At 35.7% G+C, this 20,746-nt stretch overlaps 3 protein-coding genes across 8 annotated transcripts; 2 read left to right on the top strand and 1 right to left on the bottom strand.

Moving 5' to 3' along the window:
* Nucleotides 1-719: 719 nt before the first annotated feature.
* Nucleotides 720-4,404, top strand: TRM28 (histone-lysine N-methyltransferase SETD1B-like protein). The gene is made up of 3 exons (XM_086451948.1): nt 720-1,794; nt 2,441-2,621; nt 3,698-4,404. The coding sequence occupies exons 1-3, from the start codon at nt 970-972 to the stop codon at nt 4,210-4,212; spliced, it is 1,521 nt and encodes a 506-aa protein (XP_086308074.1). The 5' UTR covers nt 720-969; the 3' UTR covers nt 4,213-4,404.
* A 4,261-nt stretch (nt 4,405-8,665) lies between these two features.
* On the top strand, nt 8,666-14,510 carry LOC147395452 (uncharacterized). 6 transcript variants are annotated; one of them, XM_086451477.1, is made up of 6 exons: nt 8,720-8,797; nt 9,004-9,041; nt 10,097-10,217; nt 10,408-10,805; nt 12,109-12,433; nt 13,239-14,510. In XM_086451477.1, the coding sequence occupies exons 1-6, from the start codon at nt 8,795-8,797 to the stop codon at nt 14,208-14,210; spliced, it is 1,857 nt and encodes a 618-aa protein (XP_086307603.1). In that variant the 5' UTR covers nt 8,720-8,794; the 3' UTR covers nt 14,211-14,510. The 6 variants fall into 6 exon arrangements, with proteins under 6 accessions (XP_086307605.1, XP_086307606.1, XP_086307604.1 ...); XM_086451479.1 differs by lacking the exon at nt 9,004-9,041 and having other exon boundaries at nt 8,666-8,797; XM_086451480.1 differs by lacking the exon at nt 9,004-9,041 and having other exon boundaries at nt 8,666-8,797; nt 10,006-10,217.
* Nucleotides 14,511-16,749: 2,239 nt separating this feature from the next.
* LOC147395451 (fructose-bisphosphate aldolase 6, cytosolic-like) lies at nt 16,750-19,789 on the bottom strand. Its single transcript, XM_086450452.1, has 2 exons — nt 19,631-19,789; nt 16,750-18,058 (listed from the first exon to the last, which is right to left on the bottom strand). The coding sequence occupies exons 1-2, from the start codon at nt 19,656-19,658 to the stop codon at nt 17,010-17,012; spliced, it is 1,077 nt and encodes a 358-aa protein (XP_086306578.1). The 5' UTR covers nt 19,659-19,789; the 3' UTR covers nt 16,750-17,009.
* Between the last annotated feature and the right edge of the window lie 957 nt (nt 19,790-20,746).

The following is a 20,746-nucleotide window of genomic DNA, read 5'->3' as shown; positions in this document are numbered from 1 at the left end:
TTTTATATCGAAAATGCCCTTAAAAACCATCCAAAGTGTATTTATTAAACTTTAACGTGTGTCTAAGGGCACTATGAATTAGTACGATATTACAACAGATTTTAGCGGTGAATTAAAAAAAACTTAACATTATTACCCATTAGATTTTTTTTTTTTTTTCAATCTTAATTGCCCTCACCATTATTTTTTTATTTAATTGTCCCGATCAAAAACTTTCTACTATTGATTGGCTCCACGTGGGCAAAATCTTGGCTCCGCCCCTAATTGACAAGACCTTAACTTTTAGGGTGGGTCATAGGGCAAATTGACCAGTCTACCTATTCATTCTGTTCTGTCAAGGTCCTTAGATGGAGGCCAGTTGGCCATGAGGTGGACGATTTTGATTGGTGGCATATTCTAAATTCGTGTAGTCCCATCATTTTCCTTTCTTTCACCTCAAAAATTTGCAGTGTAGTTTCTTTTTCTTAAATTAAAAAAAAAAAAAAAAAACAAAGACATTCGTTTGAAATGGCGTAAAAATTTGCAGTTTCTCGTTACCGCAATAATCAATTATCGCACCGTCATTAATTAACCAGTCCATCGATGCATGCATGCAGATATCTCTCAGCTCTCCCTAAATATCGTGAGAAATTGAGTAAATGAGTCAGCGGTGCAGAGCGAGATACTCGAGAATACTTTTTCATGTTTATTTGGGACAACAAGTGGTGGTGTGCAGCGTAGTGGTTTCTCTCTCTCTCTCTCTCTCTCTCTCTCTCTGCTTTTAAACAAGCCTTCAAAGTTCAAAGCGTAATCTCAGATTTCAAACATCTCTCTCTATAGCTCTAGCTCTCCTATTTCTACACGACCTCTTCAGCTCTTTTTTCAAAGGTTGAAATCTCTTCAACTGTTTCATGTAGAAGTAACAGAAAGAAATTCAAGGATTTTCGAAGTTGGTTTGTTTTCTTTCTTCTTCTGGTGTCGAACACAAAGATGGCTTCAAAGCATCTAAGAGAGCTATTAATCGAAGATCAAGAGCCATTCATTCTGAAGAACTACATTGATGAGAGACGTTGCCAGATTAAAAGATCAGTATCCCTACCCTCCAAAACCGATTTACAGATCAAAACAAGAAAACCCATCACAGAAAGCTCTACTTTTTCTTGTAAAAATGCGTGTTTTTTCTCCTTCAACAACTCCCCAGACCTTAAAAAATCCCCTCTTTTTGATTTCTCTTCTGCTGCAAAAAGCCCATGTAGAAACTCCAATACCTTTTTCCTTCATATTCCTTCTAAAACAGCATCTTTGCTCCTCGAAGCTGCTATGAGGATTCAGAAAAACTCGGTTTCCAAAAAACCCAAAACCGCTAAAAATCTGGGTTTTGGATTATTCGGATCGTTTTTCAATAGAATAGCAAGTCGAAAGAGAGAAATCAAAGGAGATGAGATTAGGGTCTCTGTAAAGGATATCTTGAAGTGGGATTCTTCAAATGGGCGTAAAAATTATACAGAGGAGATGCAAGAGATGCCTGAAGCAATGGTGGATTTGGAAGAAAAGAGGGTTTTTGAAATGGGTTTTTCAACTTCTTCAACTAGTCGACTCAGTAGTTTTTGTTCTGAGAGCAACGAAGAGAAATCTCTAGATTTGGAGACTTCAAGCAGTAGGTCTGAGTGCTCTGAAGATATGGAGCTCGAGCTCGATCTCAAGCAGATTAAAAATGGAGACTTTAGTTCAAGTCCTTGTCGATTTGTTCTACAAAATAGTTCGTCTCCAAGTCACCCATTTCCAGAATTTGAATCTTCAACTCGGAAAAAGCAGGTTTACTTTCTTCCCCTGTTTGATTTATTGTGTTTTAAAAAAAATAAAATTCCAGAAAGGTTTAAAAATGGTGACTCGGAATTGACTCGTACAACGAGTGGAACACGATTCGACAAATTTAAATCTGGAATTCGTACCGAAAAGATGGTGAATCTGAAATCCGGATTGTAAAGTATTTTTATGGGAATTTGTGCTTAACTTTTTCTCGTATGCTACGGACGATTCTAGTGGACTTGTGGAGTTTGTGACTCAACCGAGTCAGATCGCTTTTCCTGAGTTGTCGGCAAAAGGATCTCAATTTGTTTTCTAACTGACGAGTCCTTCTCAAAAGTATCCAAAGTTATGATAAATTAGTAAATTTAATCTATTATTAAGGGTATTTATGTCCATTTTCACTTTCTTCTCAACTGCATTTTGATTACGTCCCTACAATGAAATCTTGACATTGTCTCTTAAAATTATTGAAAGAAGACAAATCTGGTTTTTTGTTTTTATGGTTAATTTAGCTTCTTCAGCCATGACTCCAATGTTTCTAACATTGTATTGGACGAAAATACCCATGGAATAATTTTTTATTACTTCTTTCATAATGCTTAATGAAGATATCTTAAATCTTAACACTTAAGGTTAATTTGTATATTATTAGGTGATAGAAAATGAGGAAGAAAGCTCAAATTGCGCGGGAAAGGAATTCGAAGAAGAAGAAGAGAAGGAACAGAACAGTCCTGTTTCTGTGTTGGATCCCCCATTCGAAGATGACGATGATGATATTGAGGGACAAGAGGATGACGGATTCGAACTTGAACATAGCTTCGCGATTGTACAAAGTACGTATTAATGAACAATATCAATATAGCTTGTTTCGATTAATTGTTTGGTAATGTGATGTGTTGGCCTATGAGCCCATATCTTGGAGTGAGTCATCTTGAGTTGCCTTGACATAGTTAGCTTCTTGTCGTAAAATAGTTCAATTTCAAATAGTATTGCTCTGTTATGTTGTTGTCTTTCATGTAGGGTTTGCTCGAGATGATCTTATTGGTTTTTCTTGACGTAGGCCTCTAGTTGTAGGAATCTTCTACGACTAACACACATCATAATACGTAGTTACTTTTCGGTTATAAAATAGTTTAATATTTTAGTTTTTGACAAGGGGTTTTTCTATCATACGAATCTCAAATGTACATTTGAGATTCGAAGGAAAACATCGATTTCCCTATGAATCCAAAAAGATCAATTAAGTGTCGTTGAGCTCACCTTGAGGCATCCAAAAACATGATCCAATGCCACAAGGATCTAGAGAATTTTTTTTATATTAAATTTTGATTTTGATTTTTTTCAAAAAAGACGTATTTTTCACCATTGAATTTTAACTTTACGTTTAGAGGTTCGGTGGTCCATTTTCAAAACCTTGGATCAAGCCCAAAATAAATAAATAAATGATTTTTTTAATTTCTCTTTTGGATATGATTTTTCCATGAAATCTAGAGGGTTTGTGGTCTTCAATTGCCATTTTGGTAATCCATTTTAGCTCAACGACACTTGGTTAATATTTAAGTTAGTAAGAAAAGTGTTACTCTAATTTCTTATTTTTAGATTTTGTATTTTTTTCAAAAAGTTGAGTGGGCCTATAGCTCCCACTGGTCCCTTCTTGGCTCCGCCCCCTTGGTACATGCATGGCTGTTTTTGTAAATATGAAAAAGACATGTCTGGTTCAGTAATTTACCGAGCTATTATAGTACTTTCCCCTTAAGTAAAACAATACTGTTTATCTATTTTGGGATTTTGGGGAGGGGGGGGGGGGTGTTAAGTGTAGGGACATATAAGAGATTGAGATAGTCCAATTTATTTGAATTCTCTAATAGTGATTTTCTCTCCTTTTTGTTTTTGTTTTTTTCTCACTTAGGAACAAAACAACAATTATTGGAAAAGCTTCGCCGATTTGAGAGACTAGCAGGGTTAGAGCCCATTGAACTTGAGAAGAGAATCACTGAAGAAGATGAACACGAAGAAGAAGAATATGATGATGATGACGACGATGACGATGACGATGATTCAGTTTTATTAGATGGAGAAAAGGGTGATGATGAGTTTATTAGAGAAGTTCTTTGCAGATCAAACGTGAACGATTTCTACACAATTCCTTCACACACGAAGAGACTAGTTATGGACCTTGTAGCAGAAGAAACAGAACAAGTTACAAGGGAAGTGGTGGTGAATAATGTTTGTAAGAGATTGGAGTCATGGAAGGAAGTAGAGTCGAACACCATCGACATGATGGTTGAATTGGACATCAAAAGGGAGGCCGACGACTGGAGGAAGAATCGGGTGCAAATGCAAGAGACAGCGGTGGCGATTGAGCTCGACATCTTTGGTTTCTTGGTGGAGGAATTCTCAGAAGAACTTACTTGTCCATACTAATGGCTTCTAGTTTTAAGGTTCCATTAATGTGACACAAATTTTGTTTAATTTTTAATTTCATTGGAGATGAGTCTCTCTAACATGTGCTGAGGGTGGTGGGGTATGATGTATATGTAGCCATGTATGTATTGGTGAAGATTTGTATGTATCCTTGAGTTTTGAATTACTGGCTAATAGAGGAAAGTTCAAAAATGGTACCTGGTTTGGTCATTTTTAAAAAATTATTTATCAAAAGGGTCATATTAGTTTAGTATTTATTTATTTTTACCAAAATGGGTACTGGTCACATTTACAATCTAATGTTGTCCATTCAAATGGGCCCTAGTTTAGGATCACTGGCAACTAAAAGTATAAAAATGGTCAATTATTTACCCATTTCGGTATCTATATATTATTATATTTGTACAAAAATGGGTGGCGGTCACATTTGTGATTTTACTTTCTATTTTCAGCCTTCAAGAGAAAATCAAACAAAGGGTCATATTTTTTTCGGTACAAAAGTAAGAATAAATAAACATACCATAGGGACTTCTAAGGGCACACGTGAAAGAACAATAAATACACTTTGGAAATTGTATTTTGTACCGAAAATGTCCTTTATAATTTTTTTATTTTTATTACCAAAATATCCTTAATTCCAATTGCCGAAGATGCCCTTAAAAAAATTGAATAAATACACTTTCAAAATTGTATTTTGTACCGAAAATGCCCTTAATAATTTTTTTAATACCAAAATATCCTTAATTCAAATTACCGAAGATGCCCTTAAAAAATTGTTTTTACCAAAATACCCTCAGATTTCAATTTCGTATATAGGTGAATTCAGCTAAGAGTCGTGCTGGAGTAACATTGAAATTGATATTGTGGAGGATATTTCTAACTTGGATGTGTGTCAGATTCATAGATGCTTTCTCACTCGTATCTTGAGTTTATTTATTGTTCTTGGAACTCTAATATGATTCATATAAAAACACATAAGCAATCTTAATTAAATAGAACCATCAATATACGCTTTATTACAATACATCCTAACATGTACGCTAATGGAAGTATCACAAATATTCACAATAATTATAAGGGGATGGGGTCCATGGCTTCAAAATTCATCCAAGACCAAGACGGATCACCCAAGTCATCTCGGTATCAGCCAACAAGGAGATGGACGGACAAGTCAATGTATTGTACAAGATTTAAACCCACGTTCGTGTTTTTTTCATTATTGAATAAGAAACATATTGGAAAACTCGTTTAGACAACTCAGTCTCATTCACGAATGTGACGAGACGAGATGTCAAAACAAGTTTTAAAACCATGATGAGGACATGTGGTCCGATTCGGTCCACACTCCACTACCATATTCTATGTATGCTTTTGTAATTAAAAATAAATAAAAATGTTTATATGGCATGGACATGAATTTTACTATATAATTATAAAGATAATTCAAATCTTAGGTATATTATATGCAAACGATATGTCACTAGGGCTGTCAATGGATTTTATAAGACTCGAAATCCAATTTGACAACTTTGGATTAGGATCAATAATTTGGGTTTTGGTTAGGATCCAATCCGATAAGGATTTGATTTAACAATCAATTGGATCCGTTTTGGATCACCTATGTCCCTATCCAATGGTCTCTGACCTAGATAATATGTGAGAAATTATGTAAATTATATTATATATTTTGTTTAAGTAGTAATGAATGACACATGGAACCATACTTGACTTGTGGTCATTCTTAGTGAGAAGTACAAATCATGCAGTAGGCCATTTCATAAATTTCTTGCAAAATAGTGCTTGTTTTTCTAAGTTGCTTTCAAAAGAATATTTATATATTTTTATCAAACATCATCATGAACTTGTCAATAATGCTCCAATTGTTATATGTAATCACCAACACTATATCTTAACGTAAAAGCCAAATTTTCTTTTTGTGCCAATCTCCAATGTGGCACATTGGCACCAATAATTTTAAGTTTCCCTGGTGCAGAGTCACATGAGTGCCCACAGCTCCCTATTAAGTAAGTTATTCAGAGGTTGCACTCGATTTCGAACTCACAATCAAAAGAAGCATACTTTTGTCGCTACAATTTACCAGTGTACCACACCCCTGATGGGTCAAATTTTGATTTTGGTTTGGCTTGGTTGAATAACATCGGGTTTCTTAATATAAAATTGAATCTTTAGTGATCGGATCCATTTGTTAGGGATACCATTCTTCTCCTCAATATCTGCTTTGGCACTTTCTCGAAAAATTTGGAAATCTGTTGTTCTTAAAATAGTTGCTCTATTAATCTTATAAAATATATATTTTTTTCTTAAAAATAATTGATCGTTTTAATCCTAAAATCCCAAGAATGGTTCTAATTAATTCAATTTATAAGAGAAAAAATTCTATTAAAGATCAATTGGGCCTAGGGGTGACATTGGTTTGTGTCGTATTGAGGTTAGAGTATTATGAAAATTTACCCAACCCAAACCCAACACATATATTAAATAGGTTACTTGACCCGACTCATTTAATCTATTTAATAAAATTTTAATCTTAATATAAAAAAAAGTTCTATTTCCACCATAAAAAATAAAATATCATTATTAAAAATAAAGTCAAACAACCATAGACCAATATAAATTAAGGATCACAAAACATAAATTAAGTTTGATCACCAAAAATGTATCACAACCAATTAAAAAGATGAGAAAAAAAGAAAATAGATAATTATTTGAAAAATATCTTAAAACACACTTTATATTTTATAAAATTAAAAAATATATATATTATGAAAAAGTCCTACAAAATTCTAACAAACAAAAAAGAGAGGGTAATTTAAATCCTTAAGTAATTGTTGATATTTGAGATATCTCTTGTGTTATATGATTTAAAATGATCCGTTAATGATCGAAAACTAAACATCTAAATATGTCAAAATGGGCTAAGCGGGTCGACATTTTTAACTCAAACCCAGCATATTTAATAATTGTGTTAGGCAGATTGACACTATTATGATCCAAATCCAATTAAACTTGACCTAAACCCACTAATTCTATGTCGTGTTAAGATTGCCACCTATAATTAGGCTCAAAATAATTTTTGCAATAAGTTGCAACGTCAATCTTTTGTAATCAGGAGTACAATTATTTGCACATCTTACACTGTATCAATCAATCGGTTATTCATACGCAAAGAGACCTTCTGATTTATTTAGAGAGTTGCTATTACCACACTAACTGTGAGTAATTTTTTGATGATTTATATAAGAATTGACGTGGCATTAGTTGGTGGGACAATGTTAGCTCTTTTTTATTTAGAAGAGGACAAGGCGTCCTCAAAGAGTATTGTAACCCTGACCCTACTTCTCACAGAAATACCAACTTGTGTAATCCTGACCCTACATTATTACTCTAAAGTGCACTTTGATATCTTTAAATGATTCAACCAAATATACTTTACTTGCATGTTTGTCAAGCGTGACAGTACAATAATAATCTTTGATCTACACCATTCATATCTCGCTAGGTCTTAGAGATGTGTGGACCCATACAAACACTCATAAATACTCAATAATGCTCATGATCCTTAAACACAAAACCTCTCTCCTCTCTCTCTCTCTCTCAATTGCATCTCACCGTTGACATTGAGAATTATTACTCTTATCAGATTGGGATCATGATTAAGAAATCCTTAATGAAAAGAAGTAGGGTCTTAACGTGTTTTATTGCCAATGAGTTGGAACCAAAGCTGAAAATCATCTCTCTCTCTCTCTTTTCTTTTTCTAATCTAATTAAAGATAGATCTCAAAGAAATAAAATTGATAAAAATTGGTACCTATTTGATTTCCTTCGAACGATACCCATTGGTGTAATTAATAGGATTGTCAACGGGTGGGGTTTGATCAAATCCAAATCAAATCGAAGAGGATCTGGGATCAATCTTATAAATATTGGAATTGAAATTGATTCCATAACAATTGGATTGGGTCCTGATCGAAACAAATAATTTAATATATAAAACATTAATAAATTTCATACATATAATTGTTAGAATAGTCTCGCATCATTAGAGTACTATTGGGATGTGTAATGTATAGAGCGGAGACAACCCCTTTCTTGCAAGTTGATTTTCAATAATGAGTTAGACCCGTAGATTTTAACATGGTATCAGAACATTATCTAATCTACTTGTCTTAATGCTCAAATGTCCATCTCTTGGTGAAATTAGATTGCATGTAACAATTTATTCCAAGTAGGCTCAACCTGCCTTTGCAGTAGAGAATTTTGCCAGTCGGATACCAATTGACTGATCCAATGGTTATAGTATTAAATTCTTATTGGATCGGATCCCTACCAGAACCCAGATCCTCAATCCATATCTTATGTTATCGGATCGTGTACTACTTAACCTTAGTAAGGAGGGAGATTTCAGTAATTAGCTACTTAAATTCAAATAATAATTAAGAACTCCTTTTAAAGAGGACAGAATCACGAGAAGTGACGCAGGAGACGGTGACGTTGCTCTCTTTGTTCCGATTGTCGAAAGGTGTGAGATCGAAAAAAAAAAGGCCATCTTTTGTGTTCTTCGATGGTGAGTTCGATCGAATTCGTGCTTTAGACGTATTTAATCTCTGTAAAATTTTTTTTTTTTTTTTGAGTTTCTGTAGATCGAATTCTTAAGTTATTTTGGTTTTGGGACACTAGAATTCGATGTAGCTTCGTTAATGTAGCAGAAGTTGAGTTTCGAAGTAAGGATTTTTTCTGCGCATTTGTTTCGAGTTTCTTCTGATAATGCAGGATTTTCTGAGTGTGGATGAGAAGAAGCAAGATCACAGGTGAAGAATGCGAATTGTTTGGAGTTTTTAATCGTTGATTTTGGAAATATATGATGAATTTTTTACTTTTTATTCTTGAAAAGTAGGGTTAGGGTTTTTTATTGTGAAAATTTATTTTTAGTTGTTTTGGTTGGTGAATAATTAATGGGTTTTATTGGAAATATGTCAGTTATGATTTAAGTCATAGCTTCTGGTTTCTTGATTGGAGAGAATTGGGAATCCTGAGTATTTGGAGTTGAATTTATGGGAAGTAAATAAACTAGGGTTTGCTGAGTATAAAAATAAGGGCTTTGCAGAGTCTGTGAATTGAGGTTTTACTTTTTTAAGTTTTCTACTCATTATCTTCATTTATTCATTTTGGGGGAAATGCAAGAGTTTTTGGTGTCTGTGCTTGGGTATAACTCTAGAAAATGAGTCAAGTTAGGGTTTTCTTGAACTCACTTACATTGATAGTTGAAGTTTCATATACTGAGTGGAATTAGTATTTTCTTGAAATAAAAGAATTTTGAGTATAAAATTAAGATTTTTGCAGAGTATGTGAATAGGCATTTTGCTTATTAATTTTCTACTGATTTTGACATTTGAAGTTTGATATACTGAATGGAGTTAGTGTTTTGTGGTTTTTCCGAAAATGTGAATTGGGATTTTGTTTGTTAATTTTCTACTCTTTTTCTTTGTTTCTTTTTTTTGGGGAAATGCAAGAGCTTTGGCTGTTTGAGTTTGGGTATAGCTCCGGAAAGTGAGTGAAAATTAAATTTTTCTTGAATTTATTTACATTGACAGTTGAAGTTTGATCTACTGATTGGCTGTAATAAAAGATTGTTTTTGAATTTTATATATTTAGTTTACTTATTGTGAACAAGTGGTGGATTTTAGGTTTAAGATTATCATACACTTCTTGGGGTTACTGATTTATTTTCAATATATATATTATTTTCATTGGTTTTCTTTATTAGTTATGTAGGATGGAGTTTGCGGGTTCCCAGAAGTAAGAAAAGTATGATTTAGGGTTTGCGTTTCAATGGAAAACTGAGTGGGTTGGTTCACATTTTCAGTAAGAAAATTGCTATGGAGGACTCGACTACCATGACTATTGAGTTCCTTCGTGCTCGGTTGCTTTCTGAAAGATCTGTCTCAAGAACTGCTAGGCAACGAGCTGATGAGCTGGCTAAAAGAGTTAGTTTTATTGGATTCTTTTTTATCATTTATGTTTATTTACTTGAAAGTTACATTCATGTTTCTTTTCTTTGTTAGCCGAACTTGATTAGTTCTTTACAACTACATGTTGTAAGGGCTTTATGCTTTAATCACTTAGCGATTCCCATAATAATTTGCATTTCATATGCTGCTTTGAAACACAAAATAGGTTGCAGAACTGGAGAAACAATTAAAAAGTGTGAATCTCCAAAGAAAGAAAGCTGAGCAGGCTACAGTAGAGGTCCTAGCTATTTTGGAGAACAATGGGATTGGTGACTTCTTAGAGATGTTTGATTCGAACTCTGACCAGGAAAGGGTCCATTGCGAATCCAAAGAGGATAATAATTCCATGAAGGAAGAGCAATTGTCAAATTCGGAGCTTGAAGGTTCTTCCTTATCAGGTAGAAGCTTATCTTGGAAAAGCTGCTCTGATAGTCCTAATTCTCTTGGAAAGAAGTGCATTGATCAAGCCAACAGGAGGCGGAGCAGTTTCGGTTCTACTAGTGACTCTTCTGCAAAACCACGTGTGGCGAAATCGTGCCGCCAAATAAAGCGAAGGGAAACAATGTCAGACTCTGAACCATTCCCTTTTGGTTTTATGTTTTATTTGTGTTGTATAATTCTAAGGTAGTAATTGCATCGATGCTAACGGCAGCTACCAATGGCGTATCAGTACACCTAGCACTCATGCAGATTTTCATTAACCCACCATTTGAAGGTTAGCTACCAATATATATATATAGGGTCGGGTCAAGAACCAATAAAGTAGCCAACGTGTTTTGTCCTATATGGGCTAGAAGTTCCAGAATAGGCTGATTTTTTGTGAGGATGATCTCTTAATCATAGAGATCATCCTTACAAAAAATCAGCCCCTTCCAAAACTGCTTGCCCATATAAGACAAAACATGTTGGCCATGTTCTTGGCTCTTGAACCTGACCCATATATACATATATTTAGGATCAAGATCCCTTGACTCATGAAGAATGACTCATGGAGAAAACATATGATCCCAACCATTTAAACACAAAATCCAATGTTTGAGATTTATCTTCGGGATAAGTATCTCCGAGATATGTGTTATCAAGATATGCCTAAATCATAGCTGTTGGATATTGTATCCAAACAGTTGGGATCATGTGTTTTGTCACGAGTCAATGGATCCCAACCCATATTTGTACGTATATATGTGGATGAGGATGCCTTGACTCCTACGAATGACCCATGAATAAAGCTCATGATTCCAACCGTTTAAATGCAAAATCCAATGGTTGAGATTAATCCTAGGGATAAGTATCAATGAGATTTGTGTTATCAAGATACTCATAAATCTCAACCATCGGATATTGTGTTTAAAGGGTTGGGAGTGTTTTTTCATGACTCATTCTTAGGAGTCAACGGATCCCCACCCTATATATATATATATATATATATATATATATATATATATGCATATATATACAACCCAATCAGATGAATTATCTCATTCTTTTGGAAAGTTAGAAAAAAGTATGGAAACTGTATAAAAAAGGAAGAAACACAAAAGCTTTAGGATTAATGGTGTATTAATTTGTTGTGACGATTTTCTGTGTCAAACAACTCTCATACAAACCCCCTTTACGTGGGCCATTTTTCATTACCAAAGCTCGACCATGAAGGACCTTCAAATGGTAGGTGTTAGGTCTCTGCTAGTGCTCCATACACAAGTAACTGTTTTAAGCTCTGTCCTAGGGGTACCAAAAATTTCCTATTATTTGTTATATTCCAACTCACCTCTACTATCTACCCATCCACGGGTACACACACACACAACACAACACATACACACACATGCATCAACAATTCTTATAGTTCAGGTGGTTTGGTTGCCAGATCAGCTGAGGATAACGTTGTAGATGAATCTATCCCGGTTGATGATAAAGAAAATGGAGTGGCCATTGGGTTGGGAGATGCATGCAATTGCCATAAAGACAGACTTGAGATCTTGAAAGAAGGTTCTAAGAATGAGGTAGAGACTGTGTTTCTGGAAGATCAAAGAAAAGAAACCAATGATTGTGATGTCAATGAATGCAGAAGAGATGCAGAAATGAAAAGAGCCATAGAAAACAATACCCAGCTCATGGATCGATATAAAGCTGAGGAAAATGCTCAGAGAGAGTGGGAAGATAAGTTCAGGGAGAACAGTAGCTGTACTCCGGTTTGTTGCTTCAACGCTTTTATAATGCATTCATTTTGCTCAATATTACAAACTACTCTACTTTACATGTAGTCGACAAATAACTGGACTGTGGTGCTGTGCTCTTAATATGCTTTTACGTTTTACATGTGATTCAAATTAATCCTATTTCTCTATATAATAGGATTATGGCTGAATAGGATTTATTTTACATGTTCCAATGATTGCAATAGGCATAGATGATGCTGATTATGTTTTAAGTGTTGTTGATAAACCACTGTTTTGTTGCACAACATTGAGCAATTTGGTTATAGTGTTGTGATGGATGTTCTTCCAAATCATACACACTTTGGTCACTAGTATTATAGAATCTGTAGGTGCTAATGGATATCTAGTATTTCAGCATCTATGGTTCTGGGAATCTTTGGACTGTGGTTTGATTTATGAGTCCCCACTAATGTGCTTCATATGACATGTGAAAAGCTACGTGATGTTAGCTTTAGAAACATTTTTGGTTTGGTTTCGTCTGAATTTCAATCGTTAACCTTGCTTTTGGGGTTTATTTTTTAATATGGTTTCCAAATTAAGTTTAGATGTGGGAATTTTTCTCTACTAGTTTTGGTTGAAGCCTGTTCATTTGTTGGATCCCATTGGGTACACATGATGCTAGGCTCCTCATACTCTTTCATCATCTTTTACTTTGATAAGGAACACATCCTTCATGAGTAGACTATTTATTATACTTAAAATCATTAACTTGTTACTCATTTGGGATCTTATTTTTTAGGAGACTAAAATTTTGATTTATTGGTTGCAAAACAAACAGGATTCATGTGAACATGGGAACCGTTCAGATATTACCGAAGAAATGGATGAGTTAAGGGAAACTGTGGAATCTACTCATACAATCCCCTCCCTTGGCCAAGGTGTAACATCAGAGGTAGAAGAGTGTCGCAATATTGCAGAGCCAATGACCAAAACACTTCCCAATGACCTTCTACCTACAACTTGCCTTGACACGGAAACACAAATTAGTTTCGCCAAATTTTCGTTCCTTAACCAAGAAAGTTCAGTATCCACAACAGAGGTGAAGCAGATACAAGAATGGTCAGATTCATCTTCACTTGGGCCTTCTGAGCACCGATCAACAAAGGAATTTTCATCGTTTAATGGGGATGTGAATCTATACAAGGGAGAATCATCCAGAAGCAAGAATGGACTGCAAATGACTGTGTGGCATGAACCACCAAATGACTTGGGGGGTGTCTTGGAGGAATTACAGCGTGCCAAGTTATCACTAAAGCATGAACTCAATAGATTACCATTGTCAGTGCAAGACTGGGCTGTAGTGAGAATGACGGAAACTTCTCGTCCGGCTATTAAACCTGGAGACGGCATGGAGATCCCCATTGGATGTGCTGGGCTTTTCAGAGTACCAACAGACTCACAGTTCGAAGCTACTACTCTATCCAACTTATCAGGTCCTCACACTGATTCTGGGTCAAGTTTGACGAGATATTATCCCAGTGTTGGAGTTGCAGGAAGTGATCAATACACCATGGGTTCGATAAATTCTACTCAAAAGCCATATTTTGATCCTTACGTCGATGTAGGAATGGGTCTGACTACTTCCAGTAGATACACCTATCCTTCCTCCTATGCAGATTTGGCACCGATAATGCCTTCTAATGACAGAGTCCGCAGACTAGCCTATTCAAGCATCGGATCCGAAGTTCCTGCTGGAGACCGGTATTCTGCTTATTATGATCAGACTAGATCTAATGTGCATCATCGATAATTCCTAGAGATTGGTGGTTGGTGGGCTATTTGAATATGTGGTCTCTCTCTAAGAAGATTTTGTGAGCTGATTAGGTATGCAAAACAGTTTCTTCTGGTTATGATTCTTGAGTTGTGTCTGGATACAACCATGTTTACATTGCTCCCTTTAACTCATTATTCTTATATATATATGCTCCTCTGGGTTTTCACTGAATATTTGAAAACCCCTTCTGTGAGTGTGGTTTTCTGATCCAGTGATGTATACACGATGAAATAAATAAGAAACTACTAAGATACCCAAGATTTACGTTGTTTGGCTATTTCTACATCCATGGGTGATTGATGAGATAGTTTAACTATCTTTTTAGAATGATTACAATCCTTACATAACTGCAAGTTTTTCAGTCTGAAATCAATTCCTCATTTTTTGTTTACATAGACTGTAATGGTGTTCTCCCGTTCGTTCCTATAGAATAGAATAGGAATGTTGTTTACTTGGTGGCATGTCTTGGTTGGAGTTTAAAATACATTGAGCTTCTCTCACCAAGACGTTTTCTACTTTTGCATGCAGCAGCCCTATCTCAATGTATTTAAAATAACCAACCCAGAGGTGCCACTTAGACATTGTCCCAACTTGTTATAGGAAGGAACGGGAGGACACTGGTCTGGATCGCGCTTCTTTCAAAATACTGTATCTCCTCCTCCTCCTACTACTACTAGTCCTAACAGGCAGATAATATAATAGAAATTGGATTGGGATTTACAGAGAGTATAATACAAATCTACCTCTAACAATGACCATTGACCAGCCATGAACATGATGACACCCTCAGTATCTTACAAAGTGAATCGACATACATCCATTGACCCTGGTCTTCCGTGAGAGATTAATAATAAAATGATTTATATTTAACCTTTTTTTATACCAAAACCTAAAACCTTTGATTCCAACCCTTCCCCCACCCAACACACTTCAAACTCCCTTCTTCTCTCGTAATCCGATTCACTTTAAGAGGAGTGAAAATGAAAATTGGGTAATCAGAGTTTTTATCCAAATAAATCAAAATTTGGATTTGAGGTTTTTATGTTCCTTTCCTTTGGCTTGACTAATTAATTTTCTGAGTTGGTTCCACTAGTTTAGGGGTTGAGTCGACTCAATCTGATTAGTTTTACAACTACTCTCTTTTTGATATTTTCGTCCAATTAAATGGTGGAAATCATTTTTCCACATGATTCATTTTCCCATGACCATCTTCTTTTGGCATCAAATACTAACTTCATGTGATCATAGATACCCTAATAAGAGTAATAATTTCGTACCACTTTTTTTTAAATATTATATATATATATATATATATATATATATATATATGGGAAATGTTCAGCACCCTAAGTTTTACCACACACTTTAACAAACGTTTTTTGTCCTACATGGGTTATAAGTTTTGGAATGGGCTGATTTTTGGTGAGGATGATCTCTATGATTAGAAGATCATCCTCCCCAAAAATCAGCCCATTCCGAAATGTTTAGCCCCATGTTTACAAGTTGAAAAATCGTGGACCGTCCATTTTTTGTAAATCATTTTTGATGGGGTTAGAAGTTTTGGAATGAGCTGATTTTTGATGAGGATGATCTCCTCACCATAGAGATCATCCTCACCAAAAATCAGCCCATTCCGAAACTTCTAACCCATGTAGGACAAAATGCGTTTGTTAAAGTGTGTGGTAAAACTTAGGGTGCCGAACGGGACCCTATATATATATATATATATATATATATATATATATAGTTATTTTCTTTTCCCTCTCCCAAGCAACACAAGCCTCTTTGATCATATGAAAGTTCATACCAAGATACTTCTACAAGAACAAATGGAAGAGATTATTAGATTTGGAAAGTTAAATTAATAAATAAATAAATAAACGAGCCTATTGGTTATTTTAATCATTTTCATTAATCTATTAGGTCAAGGAGCGTGCCATCTGTTTTAAAATGAAGGGGGTATCTCAAATATTCACCTAACCTAACCATGGATGGGGCCATCTCTCAAATAACTAATAGTTTCTTAAAACAAATAATTTTTGAAAGGGTAGTTTAGGTATTTTTTTTATAAATGAAAATTTGAAAAGATCCTTAAACCGCCCTCCCTCTCCCCTTCCTTCAAGCTCCAGCCAAAACCCCTTTGATGCTTTTGGGTTGGAGAGTGGAAAATTTAGGGCTTATGGCTATGGGTTGAAGATGAGGGCATTCCTTTCAATCACAGATTAATTCAAGGGGATATCCGACGAGTTAGTCGAACCTGATTTTAAATGTAAATGTATTAAATCCGATCAAATTTGGATTCGAATATAGACATCCGATCCGATCGGTTCGATGGATATCCCATTGACAGCCCTAGATGAAGATCATAACAAAACTACAGTCCAAACTCCAAAGAAGTTGACCAACATTCTTCTTCTTCCTTGGTTGTACCCATAAATATCTTCCTCTCTTAATAGTACCATAAGATGCAAAAATTAAGTCAATCCCGAGCCAAATGCACACAGAAATCCAAACATACTTAAAAAACATTCAAAAAGCTCATAAATACCAAATAGAGAATAACAGAGAAAAACAAAAGGTCTCACCACACACAGTTCACTTGGAGGGCACAGATCATTCAAACTCAATAATGAATACCCTCCAAAATTATTGCATTACTCACCTCTCTTACTACTCAGCGGAACAAAACACCTAAAACCTTAATTAATGCCTTTAAAACATTCATTTCCGTTCCCTCCCTCCCCAATTACCATCAGAAGAGAGCCAAAAACTTGATCAGTACTTGTAGTCCTTGACATGGAGGTCCTCTGAGGCACCTTCAACCTTTGCAGCATCACCCTTGTAGGTACCAAGGGTAGCCTCTGAGTTCGCCTTGCACCTCACAAGGAATGCAGCCTGAGCCTTCTTAATGTTCTCCTCTTTCCCAGCCCATGTCTTGAGAGTGCTCTGCTGCAAAGCCCGTCCAAAGGAGAATGAGAGTGCCCACGGCTTCTTGGTCTTGAGCTTGTTCATCGCATTAAGGTTGCGGGTGGCCTCCTCTTCACTCTGTCCGCCTGACAAGAACACAACAGCGGGAACTGCTGCGGGCATCGTGCGCTGTAGGGTACGCACAGTGTACTCAGCAATCACCTCTGGGGCGACCTTCTTCGAGTCAGAACCAGGGGTCACCATGTTAGGCTTCAAAAGAGTTCCCTCAAGCAAGACATGGTGGTCATTTAGTGCCTTGTAACAAGCGGCAAGGACCCGTTCAGTCACATCTGCACAACGATCTATGTTGTGAGACCCATCAACAAGGATCTCTGGCTCAACGATTGGGACCAAACCGTTCTCTTGGCAGATGATGGCGTACCTGGCCAACCCATTAGCGTTCTCGTTGATTGCCAACTGAGATGGCTCATTGGGACCAATTTTAAGCACGGCACGCCACTTGGCAAACCGAGCTCCAGCTGCATAGTACTGCTGGCAGCGCTGGGCAAGGCCGTCAAGACCCTGTGTGGTGGTCTCACCATTGGTGCCGGCAAGCTCGACGGTACCCTTGTCAACTTTGATACCAGGGAGGACTCCACCCTCCTTAAGGACATCGACAAAGAGCTTACCAGAAGCAGTCTTTTGGTATAGGGTTTCCTCAAAAAAGATTACACCACTAAGGTATTGGAGAGCACCTGGGGTGCAGAAGAGAAGTTCACGGAGGGCACGTCTGTTAGCCTCAACATTCTCAACGTTGATGCTGGATAAGCGTTTGCCGATTGTGCCTGTGGATTCATCAGCAGCAAGGATACCCTTTCCAGGGGTGCCAATGTAGGCAGCATTGGCAATGAGTTCATCTGCAAGTTATAGGGGTAAAAAAGAAGACATCATCAAAGGTTCAGTGTTGCAAATTGGCCATCTTCTATAAATATGTGATCTGGGATTAAAAAGGTATATAAGAATTTGGGTTTTCTTTCTTATAATTACAATTATTATCCATCAATAGATTAAGTAAAATAAAATAACAAAAATCTTTTAAAATGATCAAAACTTGTTGATTTTCAACTCATGTAAGGGATATTATCGTCCATTACCCATAGACTTTACCAACAAAGTTACTCTCCCAAGCACGCTTAACTTCAGAGTTTTTATGAGATCCAGTGCATTAGGGCTGGTATGATTGCACCCAACTCAAGATCGAGTTGACTGGAGAAACAAGATCCATATGGATAGTGCATGATTTTAGCCAAGAACCCTTAAAGAAAAGAATCCATGATAGGCGATTTAGTTACAACTTATAAACAATTGACAATTACCAGATCTTTAAGGATATAGAAGGGTGGTGTTTGGAGGCCCTAAAGAGAGCCAAACATTTTTTCAATGTATGGGTAAGAAGTTTCGGAATGGGCTATTTTTTGTGAGGATGATCTCTATGATGAGGAGATCATCCTCACCAAAAATCAGCCCATACCGAAACTTCTAACCCCATCAAAAGTGGTTTACAAAAAGTGGATGGTTCCCGATTCTTCAACTTGTAAACTAGGGTTAGAAGTTTCACTTATCAACAAAAAAAAAACTAGGGTTAGAAGTTTCGGAATGAGCTGATTTTTGGTGAGGATGATCTCTTCACCATAGAGATCATCCTCACAAAAAATCAGCCCATTCCAAAACTTCTTACCCCTATTTTGAAAAATGTTTGGCACTCTTTAGGGCCTCCAAACGCTTCCAAGAAAAGAAAGGATATCCTTAAATTAGAAACATTAATTACTACCACAAATTTGTAAGATTGCATAATATTAGAGAGAGAGAGAGAGAGAGAACATCAATATGGGAATTATAAAACAGATCTAATGTTCTTTGCCAATCAAAGTAAGTCATCAAATATTAAAGCTTTGCTTGGTTGCAGATTAAATTTTTCAGTAAAATTTCCAGCTGTCTAAATGATGTTCATCTGAAATAAACCAAATAGTAGAAATTGAAAAATTAAATATTGGTTCTATTTAAAAAATTAAAATTACAGAGAAATTTCCTTCAAGGGATTTTTTTTTATTCGAAAAGATCTATAAATCTGGACATCCTAGAACAGATCTCTTACAATCTTGAGTTCTAAATAAAACCCATAAACGATCTGAAAAAGAAAAAAAAAAAAAAGGATTTTGATCATGGGTTTTCTTTCTCTACTTCTTCCTGATTGTAAACTAGATCTGAAACACAATCAGCTTTAGAAATTTGTAGAATCTAAAAATAACAAAAACCCAGATCAGATCCAAGAACTAACAATAAAATCTAACAAAAACCCAGATAAGATAATGAAAAAAAAAAATCAAATAAAAAAGACGAAAAAAAGAGATCCAGATAACTAAATCTAACAAAGATGAGATTCACAAGTCGCAAATAAACAAAATAAGAGAAAAATGAGATCTGATTACCAGTATATTTTCCTTTGTAGCAAGACATGTTTTCTGACTTTCTTTTCACGCAAGAAAGAAACAAAACAGAGGCAGATTAAATGAGAGAGAAAGCTGAGAAGTTGAACGAATGGGGTTAGGTTTATAGGGACTTAGAGTGAGATCGTAATTATCTCCGTATCTTTGTTGACGTGGAACAAGATGGGCTTTCTTTTATTGGGCCCCCATAAGCTTATGCTTTATTGGGCACAATTTTGATGACCAGAGTAGGATATGGATACATTTAGGGTTTGTTCCCTCTTCATAGTTTTGGAGGAACCCTCTCTTGGGTGAATATTTACTATACGTACCCATATTGTTTTCAAATTTGTAATATGCCTCTTGACCTTGGTCTTATCTAATTAAATAATGAAAAATGACTTAAATAATTTGGAAACCTTTGATTTTTTGAAGTACAAGATGATGAGATGTTTTTTATATAAAAAATTCTAGGTTTTCTACAAGGAATTAAGGTGAAGTTCAAAACAATGGATTTCAGATGCGGTTAAGAAGATAAAAATTAATTTATTATAGGTGTTAAAAAGCTTGAAGATGAGCGGGTTTAGGAAGAAAAATTAAGAATTTTTGGTTTCAAGTTGAAAATGATGGAATTTAGTTTATTTTTTGTTTGTCTAGAAAAGAAGAATAAGGTCAAAGTGGACATGTTATCAGTTTAAAAACGCACGGGATATGTCAAATATTCACCAAAATGTAGAAAAGTATCTAAATTACCTAAAAAGTTGAAGGAGGACAACAAGGTCAAAAGGGCATGTAATATTCACCAAACATAGAGTTCTAAATCACTCGAAAAAAATTGAGGGTTGGGGGTGGGGCTATGGAATGGAGGAGCAAGATTTGTTTAGCCAATCCCCTTATATTGTAAAATGCATCGTAATGGCATTATAATGGACTACACCATGGCTTCATTTCTTGTGAGTGTGTGCCTATATATATAGGCTAGAAGTTTTGGATTAGGTTGATTTTTGTGAGGATGCTCTTTATGGTGATGAGATCACCCACACAAAATATCAGCCCATTCTGAAACTTTTAACCCCATCAAAAGTGGTTTACAATTAACACTAAATATTGATGGTCCAT

The sequence above is a fragment of the Akebia trifoliata genome, chromosome 8 (assembly GCF_017979445.1).
Source record: "Akebia trifoliata isolate Shusen 1 chromosome 8, ASM1797944v1, whole genome shotgun sequence".
Taxonomy (NCBI): Eukaryota; Viridiplantae; Streptophyta; class Magnoliopsida; order Ranunculales; family Lardizabalaceae; genus Akebia; species Akebia trifoliata.
The sequence above is the reverse complement of the archived record's forward strand: the minus strand, read 5'-3'. Positions and strand labels throughout refer to the sequence as shown.